Source organism: Oratosquilla oratoria, chromosome 8 (assembly GCF_046742065.1).
Source record: "Oratosquilla oratoria isolate Oo_2021 chromosome 8, ASM4674206v1, whole genome shotgun sequence".
Lineage (NCBI taxonomy): Eukaryota > Metazoa > Arthropoda > Malacostraca > Stomatopoda > Squillidae > Oratosquilla > Oratosquilla oratoria.
The window spans coordinates 6,538,531-6,551,580 of NC_134784.1; the positions used below are offsets into that span (position 1 = coordinate 6,538,531).

At 37.6% G+C, this 13,050-nt stretch overlaps 1 protein-coding gene across 1 annotated transcript in view; it reads right to left on the reverse strand.

Moving 5' to 3' along the window:
• The window catches only part of Noc3 (Nucleolar complex protein 3), a 64,271-nt gene that overhangs the window by 28,099 nt on the left and 23,122 nt on the right, over positions 1-13,050 (reverse strand). The window contains exons 5-7 of the mRNA XM_076188873.1: positions 6,367-6,548; positions 5,900-6,117; positions 5,051-5,204 (exon numbers count right to left, since the gene is read on the reverse strand). Of these exons, the coding sequence (XP_076044988.1) occupies positions 5,051-5,204; positions 5,900-6,117; positions 6,367-6,548 (554 nt within the window). The remainder of the gene's footprint in view (positions 1-5,050; positions 5,205-5,899; positions 6,118-6,366; positions 6,549-13,050) is intronic.

Sequence of the window (13,050 nt, forward strand, 5' to 3'; positions counted from 1 at the left end):
TTACATTTGTCTATTATGTCCTTTTCATAATTTCTTTTTTCTTCCCTACGTATTTTTACATATTCATTTCTTAGTTTGGTGTATATTTTCCATTTCTCAGATTTTTTTTTTTTTCTATCTTCTGTCTTTTGCCTCACTGCACTTTTTATTGTACCAGGATTTTATGTATACCCTTTCCTGTTTTTGTCTAGGTACATACTTGTCCACTCCTTCATTATAGATTTCCTTCCAAATTGTCCATTTCTCTTCCACCTTTGTTTCTTCATTATTAAATTTTTCCCAATTTGCTTCTTGAAAGAATTTTCTGTTTCCCAAAATCTGTTTTGTTATACATTAGTCTTCCTTTTCTGTGTTTTTCATTTATTTCTATATTTGTTTCTTCATTTAATTCTAGTTCTAGTAGTATGTGATCACTTTTTCCAATTGGTGTCTTGTATTCGATTTTATCCACAATTTCGTGTTCTGATGTGAATATCAAATCCGATCTCGAGGGTTCATCATTATTTCTATATCTGGTGTTTTCCTTGACCCATTGCGTCAATATGTAATCAATGGTCATTTCCAGTAATATGTATCCCCAGTGATCTTCTCCACCTTTCACAGCCATTTCTTTCAAGTTAAAATCACCCATAATTACCAGATTTCCCTCTTTCTTTAGTATTTCATTTAGTGTTTTTCTTGTGTTCTCCAGCATTTTGGAGTGTTCACTTTCATTCCATGTGTGAGTTTTAGGCAGGTCATAAATCACTGCATACTTTCTATCTTTCATATCTCTATTCTTAACTCTTATCATAATAAACTCCACATTGTTCTCTCCTTCTGTGATTTTTGTCGCATTTAGGCCTTTCTTGGTTAGCAACATGACTCCTCCACCCTGCTTTGTTTCTCTGTTTCTGATCCAACAATTATATAATCCTTGGCCTATACTATTTGGTGGTAATGATCCTTTCAATTTTGTCTCCACAATCCTCATTATATCTGGTTTTTCTTGTTCCAGATAGTCATTCAATTTCTCTATTCTTGATATCAATCTATGTTGGTATATGTTACCTTTAATTTTTTTCTTTTTCTGCCTTTTCTTCTTGCTCCTGAAATTCCTTTTCCCTTATGTCCCATTTCCTGAGTCTCAAGTCCATCACTCTCCTTCCTTTTGTTCCCTGTTCTTTTCTCATTCTTTTCCTTAGCTTCCTCTTTTAGTGTTTTTTCTCTCTTTTTCCTCATCACTCAATTCCTTTTTTATCCATAAATTTTGTAGTTATTACTTTTTGCTAGTCTTCCTGCATTTGTTAACATTTCTTCCGCTATCCTCTATGAATTAAGTGTTACTTTGAGAGGTCTACTCTTCTCTTCAGAATAGTTTCCCATTCTGTAAATTTCTTCAATTCCTTTTTCAAGTCCTTGTGGCTCCTCCTGTATTTCTTTTAATACTTTCATCATTATATTGTCCTCCTCTTTTTTCCCTTTGGAACCTTATTAGTCACATGTGTGTGTGTATTTACCTAGATGTATCATATGGGAAGGAAGCTATGCTCGTAGTGACCCATCTTTGTATCTTTCAGCATCAAGTTTTTTCTTAAAATCTTGAATGGTGTTTGCACACGCTGTTTCTGTGTCTAATTTGTTGTATCTATCAGTGTGGAAAGCTATTTTTTTTTCAGATATCTTCTGTAATTATCTTTTTTGAGTTTCTTTTTGTGTCCTCTTGTTTTTCCATTGTCCCATTTCAATAAATCATTCTTATCTAACATTTCCATTCCTTTCCTAATTCTATAGATAGTAGGTCTCCTCTCTCCCTTCTTTCTTCCAGAGTTGGTAATTCTAATTTGGACAGTCTTTGTTCATATGTCATTTTGGAAAGAGTTGGTGCCAGTTTTGTTGTTGCTCTTTGTATTCTTTCTAATTTTTTATATTCTTTTTGGTACTGGGTGTCCATAGTGTTGTTGCATATGCGAGTTTTATCTTATTAGTGTAGTTAATTTTTTATCATTTCTGCATCCAAATAGACAAATGCCACTTTTATTGACCTCAATAAATTGTAGGTTTCTCCAACTATTTTATTAATATGTTTGTCCGGTGTCATGTCTTTGGAGCACTCCAAGGTCTTTTTCCAAGTTAACTTTTTTGACCTCTTCACCAATTTTATAATCTCTCAATATTCTGTTGTTACTTTTTCCAAATTCCATTATACTACATTTGGAATTTGTGTGTGTGTATGTGTATATGTTTACCTAGTTGTATTTTATGGGAAGGGGAGCTTTACTTGTGGTGTCCCGCCTTTGTATCTCGCAGTGTCTAGTTTGTTCTAAAATTCATGTATGGTTTTTGCACACACTACTGTTTCATCCAGTTTGTTCCAAGTGTCCACCACTCTGTGTGGAAAACTGTTCTTCAGACCTCTCCTATAAATATCTTCTTTTAGTTTCTTTCCATGTCCTCTTGTATTTCTATTGTCCCAATTTAACAAGTCCTATCTGTCAAGAATTTCTGTACCCTTCATGATTCTAAAGATCAGTAGTTTGCCTCTTTCTCTTCTTTGTTCCAAAGTTGGTATTTTCAGTTTAGCCAGTCTCTCTTCATGTGACAAGTTTGAAAGTGCTGGAGCCTTTTTTGTGGTTGCTCTCTGAATTCTATTTTCTTTATATTCTTTTTAGTATTGGGTGACCACAATGTTGCCACATATTCTAGTCTAGGCCTTATAAGTATGACTAATATTTTTTTAATCATTTCTTCATCCAAATAGGTAAATGCCACTTTCATTGACCTTAGTAAGTCATAGGATTCTCCAACAAATTGGTTATTTGTTTATAAGAGGTCAATTCATTAAAGATAATTATTTAGATTTTTTTCAGATCCCACATTCTTTACCTTGAGGAAACCTCCTTCCACTCCACTACCCCTTTGCCTATCTCCTCACTTACTAGAATAGCCACCCCTTCCCTCCCTCGCCCTCTCTTCACTCCTGATAACCTCCCACTTACACTCCCAAACTTACCTCCCCGTCCTCGCCTTGTGTGCAGGGGGGGTCGCCGATTGAATGAAGCGGCCTCGCTGTGGATGTGCTGTGTCTTGCGACACTGCTTCTGACCCAGGGCGGTGGGCAGGGTGCAGGGATGACCCGTCATCCAGGAGGTGCTCAGATGAGAGGAAGGGTGGGAGGGGTGTGGAGTGTATTTAGGGATGAAATGGGTGGGAGTGTTTTTATGCCTTTCTCTTTTTGGCTACCTCCCTTGGAAGGGGGAAAAAGCCTTGGTATATGTATGTATGTATGTACATTCTTTACCTCCTTAGTTCTAATCTTATCTTGTCCTGATATTCTATTTCTACTTTTTCTGAACTCCATTATGCTACACTTCTTAATGTTGAAGTCCACTTCCCATTTCTGACTCCACTTCCAAACCTTATTCAGATCTTCCTGTAGTGATTTGCAATCTGTTTTAGTTTTTACTTTCCTCAACAATTTAGAGTCGTCTGCAAAGAAGCTCATGAAATATTCCACATCATCATCCATCTCATTCACATAAATAGCAATCACTATTGGAGCCAATACAGGTCCTTGCAGAACTCCACTAATCACATCCTTCCAACCTGAATATTTTTGAGTACTACTCTCATCTTTCTACAATTCAGGAAATCCTCCATCCAGTTTAGCAGGTTTCCTTGTATCCCTCCTATATTTTCCAATTTTTAAAATAATTTTTGTGTGCTACCTTGTTGAAAGCTTTTTATGGTCCAAGAAAGCACAATCAGCCCATCCATCCCTTTCTTGTATTATATCTATTAGTCTTGAGTAAAAAGAGATTAAATTTGTGGTACATGAGCTTCCCTGTCTAAACCCAAATTGTCTTGGGTTTATTGTATTATTTTCTTCCAGGTGTTTTACTGATCTATTCTGAAAATTTTCTCACAAATTTTGGCTATAGTGCTTGTTAGTGAAAGTGGTCTATAGTTAGTTGGTTCTTCCTTGTTTCCTCCTTTATGTATTGGTACAATGTTGGCATTTTCCCAGTCTTTTGGTAGTTTTCCTTCTTTAAGTTAGCAACTTATTATGCTATATATTTTGACCATTAATTCTTCCTTGCATTATTTCAGAATCAAATTTGCAATTCCATCCTGGCCATATGATTTCCTAACATCAAGGTTTGTTAAATGTTCCATTATTTCTTTTTGTGCTATTATTATTTCACTTACGGGGGGAGATCGTACCTCACTTCCTTCGTCCCAATACTGTCCCTTCTCTCTAGTGAAAACTAACTTGACGTGATTATTCATGACTTTGGCCATTTCTATATTTTCTGTGTATTCTATATTTCTTTGGCATAGTTTCAAATTTCCTGCTTATCTTTAAGTTTACCATTTACATATCTATAGAATAGTTTGGGTTGCTCTTTGCATTTTTCTATAATGTCTTTTTCATAGTTCCTTTTTTCCTCTCTTTGCACTTTTACATACTCGTTTCTAATGTTTATACATATTTGCCATTTTCCAGGTTTATCTTTTCTCCATCTTTTCCAAGCTCTGTCTCTTCTATTTTTTGCCTCACTGCATTTTCTGTTGAACCAGCATTTAATGTACACTCTTGTTTCTGTCTTGGTACATGCCTATTCACTCCTTCATTATAATTATCCATCAAGATCTCCCATTTCTCTTCCACTTTTGTCTCTTCCATGTAGAATTTTTCCCAATTTGCATTATGAAAGAATTTCTTTAATTTTCCAAAGTCCATTTTGTTGTACATCAATCTTTGTTTCCTATATTTTTCATGTAAGTGTATTTACCTAGTTGTATTTTACGGGATGAGGAGAGTTATGCTTGTAGTGACCCGTTTTTGTATCTCCACATCCAGTTTGTTCTTAAAATCTTGTATAGTTTTGGCACATGGCCACTCCCATTAAAAGAGGGTCTTCTGGTATGTGTATGCATGTTAAAAAAATAGTTCCTCATATGAATCAATGAAATAAATTAAATCTAAATAATAACATAATTCTATTCCATAACTCCTAATTATGATTTCAGGTAAAATGTGAAAAAAAATTCAAACATCTGAGCCTACATTTGCGCTGCAAGTTATGTTCCTCAATTCGATACTCAGGCAAAAGGTTGTGGAACACCTGAAGGACTGACAGAGCTGCATACTGCTGAACGGTTAGTATTATATCTTGGTCTTTCTCATTCATCATGAAGATTAATCTCCTCAAATTCAGCACCTGAAAATAATAAGTTTTCTTACAAATAATATTAATGAATATTTATGAGAAATTATTCTTCATTAAAAGTATATAATAAATACTACAATGGTAGCTGAGGCTATCATTCTATGCACGAAAAAGAAATCTGAAATATATCTAAAACAATATAAAAAAAAAACTCCTATTTTATCATCACCCTTGACCATTTTCATACCATTGAGTGGTTATCCTTTTATTCTGGCTACTGTCAGGTTATTTTGTTAATCTGTGTGACACCCCTTCAGTAAGAAAGAGGTGCCACATTCCCTCCATACATAAATATACCAATGGTTATTTCCCCTTACAAGCCAGGTAGCCATAAAACAAAGGCATAAAATCCACTCCCACCCATTCCCTCCCCACATACTCCACTACAATTCACCCCCCTTCCTCCCTCTTATCTTGGCTCCTCCTGGATAATGGGTCATCCCTGCATCTCGCCCACTGCCCTGGGTCTGAGTCAATGCAGTAAGACACAGCACATCCACAGCAAGGCTGCTTCATTTAATTGACAACTCCCATCTCCATCTCCATCTCCTCATGTAGAAAAAGAGAAGATAGGGAGAAATCCTTTCATCCTGAATCAAAATATCTTTCAAACATACTCCCTCCCCCCCAATCCCCACCCATTCCCTTTCATGCATCACATCATCATCCATACACAACCAACTCACCCTTTCCTCTGGACTTTCCAACAAATTTGTAGCGAGGCATCCAATACGAATCTTCTTTTCATTAAGTTTTTGCTCACGTTCAGCAATAAAGTCTATTGTTGACATTTCTTTGACTTTTTTTTCCTTCTGTGTTTCTGTTTCTTCGTCTTCCTCTGATGAGGATGCTTCTTCCTCTTCTTGTTCTTCTTCTTCAACCCCACTGTCTTTCTCTTCTTCAGCTTAAGAAAAGTAAAGTGCAATTAACTAATATACATATTTACATATATATTCACACATTTACCAAAAGGCCATTTTCCCCTTAAAAGGAGGGTGGCCAGTTCAAGGCACACACACACTGTACACCCATCCTACAACCACCTACATTTTAGAAATAACCTATACATCTATCCATTTTGCACAACCTCTACGAGCAGTTACTCATCACTACAGATCACCAAAAGAAAGCAATGAAATGAGTTTAATGTTACCTTCTGTAAAACGATGTATTATTCCATCCTGTGTTTTGATGGGAAGGAGACTTTTAATCTTTTTGCCTGGAGGAGCCTTATCAAAAGAGCGCTGCTCCTTCTCATAAGCTTCCTCCTCCTCTTCTACATCCTCATCCTTTGTTTTGTTTTTAGTCCCACTCTCCTCATGGGGTCGCTTCTTACTACAAGTAGGAATATTCTGATGTTAGCAATACTTATCTTAAAACTAAGGGTGTGCTGATTAATCGGCATCTGCATTGGCAAGAATTGGCACTTTTTTTGTGAACAGGCATCAGCTAGAATGAAGCATTTTTTTAGAATGGGGTTTGGCATCGGCATCAGCAATATTTTGCCAATGCTGATGCCATTGCTTTTAAAATAATAGCACAAGTCGGAGTAAATGTTAGAGCAAATTATATTAATTTAATTTTTGTATTTCTTATATAAAATTAAACTAAAAATAATATATACATATATACATATATATACATATACATATACATATATATATAAATATATATATATATATATATATATATATATATATATAAAAAATTAGCAAAGTTTCTACAACAGAAATTAAGTGAGAGTAATATAGTAAATTGTCCGGGTGTCCGTGTACTCTGTCTATTTTACCCACTTATAAGTGTGAAAAATGGGCAGATGGATTTACTCCCACTTATTCCTCAGCAATTTATAGCTAAACAAATCATTTATAAAGATTTTTTTTATGTATTTTGACAAGTAAATATATAACAATACATCTTTATGAATTTTGGTTTAAGGGAGCATTGCCAGCGATCATTCAAAAAATTCTGGTACATGAGCAAATTTTAGGTAAACATTTCAAAAGAATTTCTATGATGGTGGCAACACTCATACAAAGTTATACAACTGTACAGACGCTCCTCTACTTACGTTCATTCGTTTTACGTTTTTTCGATTTTACGTTTGAACTGACTGTAAAAAAAAAATTGTAAACAAATTTTTGATTGATTTTCTTAGTTTAGCGCGCTCTCCGTAGTTCAAACGATACTTGCACATGACGCTGCATCCATTGTTTACATTGCACAAACGACAAACTGAACATGCCTTGCCTACTCCTCCTCCTCCTCCCCCTCCTCCTCCACCATCTCAATTTATGTTGCTTGAATTCAATTTATTTGAAATTAATGTTATTATTTTACAGTGTTATGTGTATAATTAATGATTTAGGGGTGTTTTATAAGATACGGTAATAGAATTTACGGATGTATAGTACAGTAACAACTTACGTTCATTTTCAACTTACGTTCGGCCGTTCGGAACGTAACTAAAACGTAAGTTGAGGAGCGTATGTATTTCAATTCTATCTTTTCATACTGCATAAAACAGATGAAATATTGGCAACCTCTGACAACCCCATTCTATAAAAAATTCTGTATATTGAAATAACGTCAACATTTCTATAGCTATTTCGTTTCTTGCTACAGAATTGTGTTTATGGAGATATTTGGCAACTCCTCCCAGCAGCATACCCCACAAAGACAGTGGACAGGACACCAGTACTCTTGAAAAGGTCAAAGTAAGGTGATGTCGCTCCTGGTGCTCTCACCGTAAGCAACAATTTTGATTCTTCGCCCTGTATTGTTACTGTGATCATGGAAAAATTAACAAGAGAGTGAAGCAGCAGAATAATGAGAGGGCCCGTGAGTGCCTGGAATAGAAACAAGAGGGAAAAACAAAGAGGAGAAAAGCTGCATAGCTGCACCCAGCACTCCACAAGCATTTACTAGCCACACCCACCTTACACCTCCTCTACCCACACCACACCACTCACCCTCACCTCACACCTCATCAGCAAAAAAGAGGAAATTGGAGATTTGCTATACATCGCAACCATCAAACAAATGGTCATGAAAATTTAAATCCCCCGTCCTGTAAAGTTTATGTTTTTGTTCTTTCTGTTGTAATAACTTTGGTTGTTCTTTAATGATTTTTGTCATTTTTGTTTCATTTGAAAGAAAACATCATGCTCTTTATTTTCTTTGGTAAAAATAAAATAAATCTGATTTTTTTTTTTATTATTTATGAAACCTGAATTTTGCAGCATTTTCTAATTATTCAGAGAAACAAATTAATAAAAAATCAGAGGTATTAGTTTGAAAAAATGTATTCAATAAGATTTGTTCCCCAGACTCTAAGCTTTCATTTCATACCAAGCTGAATGATGTGGAAGGATTTTCCATTAAGTAATTAGAGCTTCACTAGAGCTAATTATATCTTTATTAAATATTCACTATGTCTTATATATACATGGGAGGAACACAATACCCTGAGGAATTACACACTAATGTATGAGGTAATGTATGGATTGTCTTATATTATTTTATATTTATAAGAAAAAAACAAAGTTTCAAAGCATGTAATAGAGAATTGAAATTTATAATATAAACACAAACTAATTCCAAAGGAAGCCTTTTCTGTAATACTTTGAGCAGTACTTTAAATTAAATTGTACAATGTACAGTAAAGTAAAGGTATCAATCAAATACATTGACTTTGCTAAAACACCTAAAAATCAAACTGCCCCACATTGGGAACCACTGCTTTAGATGTTTAAAAATCCCTAAATTAAAAACATTAGCATCTATATAAATATTATCACATGTATTTTATTAGCATTTTTAAAGTTTATATTAAGATTTCTTTTATCTAATAAAAAGTTGTTGTTCATCAACAATAATATAATAAAAAGTATTATTTAACTTTTGTATGCATTTATGTACTACTGGCTTATAGAATAAAACCACTAATTAATTATGCTTAGTGATGCTGGTTTAAAAATATTTGTAAACAAGAATTTTTTTATAGAAAAAAGTACAGAATAAAAAGTAGATCAATCTGCCATGTATAAATCTACATAGATTATAAAGCAAGTAAAACTCATAGTTCAATTACTTTATATTAAAACTGATATACCATAATTATATAAAGTGGAATCAGCATCAGCATTGGTATTGGCATCATCAACTAAGAGTGAATAGGAATCGGCATTGGTATCGGCATTGGCAATTAATAGTAAATAGGAATCGGCATTGGCATCAGCATCGGCAAAAAATGGAATTGGCACACCCCTACTTAAAACAAAATATTTTGTTGTTGTTTTCCGTACTAATGAAAATGAAAAATATACATACAGTGAGACCTCTCATTAACGGACGTTAATTAGCTGTGTTTGCGGTGTTTTCTCTGTGTTTTCGGTGTTTTTGGTGCTGTTGTTTAGTGCGCGCAATCAATATGCCACCCAAAAACCACTCCAAATCAACGGGTTATTCAAATCAATGGACACCATTACCCCCCTTTTAGTCCGTTAATGAGAGGTAGTACTGTACATACATATACCAAAGGCTTTTTCCCCCTTACAAGGGAGGTAACCAAAAAAAAAACAAAAGCATAAAATCCACTCCCATCCATTCCATCCCCACATACTCCACTCTCATCCACCCCCTCCCTCCCTCATATCTTGGCTCCTCCTGGATGACAGGTCATCCCTGCATCTCGCCCACTGCCCTGGATCAGAAGCAGTGTTGCAAGACACAGCACATCCACAGCAAGGCTGCTTCATTAAATTGACAACCTCCCCCCCCATCTCTGTCCTCTCATGCAAAAATGGAGAAGACAAGATGAAATCCCTTAGGGCTGTGTCAATTTATTTTTCACACATACTCCCTTACCCCACTCCCCCACCCACTCCCCCTCATGCATCACAGCATCTTCTATAAACAACCATTCTCCATTCACCCCTATACATAAAAATCATGCAAACATTCTGTATCACAACTTGTTTCATTTAGCAGCACATATGATCTAATAATACAATGCCATCCATAGAGTTTGAGTTTCTGCAGTTTTACACAATTTTGTTATGACTACATATTCATATGAACTATCTTTACATACATACATATACCAAGCACTTTTTCCCCCTTACCAGGAAGGTAGTCAAAGTTAAAAGGCATAATTCCACTCCCACCCATTCCATTCCCATCCACCACTCCCTCCTCCTTCTCATCTTGGCTCCTCATTGATGACGGTTCATCCTTATATTTCACCCATTGCCCTGAGTCAGAAGCAATGCAACAAGACACAGCACATCCACAGCAAGGCTGCTTCATTTAATCAGTGGCCCTTCCCTGTCCATCCCTTCATGCAGAAACACTGAAACATGGAGAAATTCCTTTGGGCTGCATCAAAATATCATTCCCATATAACCACTCCCTAACCCCCCCATCCCCCACCCATTCCCTTCCATGCATCACAATATCATCCATACACAACCATTCTCCACTCAACCCTATCTTCTGCCTTCTCCCTTCCCTCCTCAACAAACATCCCCCTCTTGCTCAACGCCTCCTTCACCCCATCCATCCATCTCATCCACAGTTACCCCTTCATGTCTTTCCATCCACTTCTGCCTTCCACACTTCTTTTACTATTCTTTCTTCACTCATTCTTCCCATGTGTCCAAACCATCCCAATACTCTTTCATTAACCCTATCTCCCATCTCCTTTTCCACCCCTACTCTCCTCCTCACCTCCTCATTTCTCACTCTATCCAACCTTGTAACCCCACCATACTTCTCTGACATTTCATCTCAAACACATTTAAATTCTTCCTCTTTTATGTTCCGTGTTTCTTCCCCAAACAGTGCTGTTGCCACATTCACTCCTTCATACAATCTCCTCTTGGCAACCATTCCCAACTGTCTATTTTTTCATTACACTTTTTAATCCCCAAAGGCACTTACTTACTTCTCTCAATTTACATTCTACCTCCACCTCCACTCCTTCCTTTCCTGTCACATGCAACCCCAAGTACCTAAAGCTACCCACTTTCTCCAGCCTCTCTCCAAACATGAACTATTTTTGCATGAATAAATACCCTTCATTACTTATTATACAGGGTTTGGGAAGAAAGTCAGGTATGGGTGCACATGGGAGTGGGTGGTGGATGGACCGTTAATGGACTATATAGTGGTAACCAGGAGTATAGTAGGAAAAATTAAGGATGAACATGTTCTAAGGGGAGAGTGAGAGAACGTCGGATCATTTTTTGGTGGAGGAGGAGGATGGTAGAGGTGCTTGGAGTGAACTGCTTCGATGAGAGAGAGGAGTGCAGGAGGAAGCTGAGAGAGGGGTGGGAGGGAGTGAAGGATGGGGTGGAGCTGGGAGTGGGGAAGGAGTGGGGATGATTCAGGGAGGGAGTCATGAGGTGTGCAAGGATGGTGTGTGGAACAAGGAACAAGGAGGACAGGAGGGAGTGGAAGGATGGGTGGTGAGTGGTGGGATGAGGAAGCAGAGAAAGGTGTAGAAGAGAGGAAGAAAGCTTTCATAGATTGGTTGCAAATTAGGACGAGGGAATCTTATGACAGGTGCAAAGAAAGGAGAAGAGAAGCAGAGCATAGGATAAGGGAGGCAAAGAGGAGAGCAGATGTGAAGTGGGGTGGGAGTGTGACAAAATTTTGAAAGTAATAAAAAAAAAAATTTGGAAAGAAATTAAGAGAGGAAGAGGAGGAAAATCAAATAGAGGAAAAGGTGGAAAGTGCAGGTGGAGAGATGATAATGGACGAGAAGGCAGTAAGAGATGGGTAGAGTATTTTAGGGAGTTGCTAAGTGCGGAGGAGGATGGGAGGGAAGGGTGGTTGCAGTGGGAAGTTATAAAAAATGACCATGATGAGTGAGGAAAATGGAGGAAAAATAAGGAAAGATGAAGTGAAGGCAGTTGTTAAGATGATGAGACCAGGTGGGGCACACCTGGGTTGGATGGATGTCATGCAGAATGTCTGAAAAAGGGAGGTAGAGTGATGGTGGACTGGCTGGTGAGATTATTCAATGTTTGTTTAAGAGAGGATAGAATGCTGGAGGACTGAAGGGGTGCCTGTGTGGTTCTGTTTTGCAAGGGAGGGAGAGACAGGTGTGGGTGTAGTGGTTGGGAAGGCTTATGGGAGGGTCTTACTGAGAGGATTGGGAGGGGAACAGAGTGATTGGTGAGGAACAGTGTGGGTTTGGGACAGGTGAGGGTTGTATGGATCAGATTTTTGTGGTGGGACAGATGTGCAGGAAAGCTGAGGGAAGGGGTGGGGATATATTTTGGGCTTTTGTGGATCTGGAGGGGACTTATGATAGGGTGGACAGGGGGCACTGTGGGGGGTGTTGCAGATGTGTGGGATGGGAGGAGGGCTTTTGGGATCAGTCGGGAGTAATTGCGAGAGTGGTGGAGCTTGTGGTAGGATGAGAAATGGAGAGAGTGAGTGGTTTGAGGTGGGAGTGGGTCTTTGTCAGGGATCCGTTATGTTGCCCTGGCTGTTAAATTGATACATGGATGGGGTGGTGCGAGAGGTGGGTGTGGGGGTGGTGGGTCAGGGATTGGTGATGGTTGAAGGTAGGTAAGGGTGGGAGATGGGCCAGTTGTGGTTTGCTGATGACAATGCACTTGTAACAGGATCAGGGGAGGGATTGAGGAAGTTGGTGACAGAGTTTGGGAAGGTATGTGAAGGAACTTGAATATGGATGTGGGTGGAGGTGAAGTGATGAGATGTACAAGGGAAGAGAGTGGCAACAGACTAGAAGCGAGTATTAAGGGAGAAAGACTAGAAGAAATGGATAGATACTTGGGTGCAAATGTGGCAGGAAAAGGAGTGG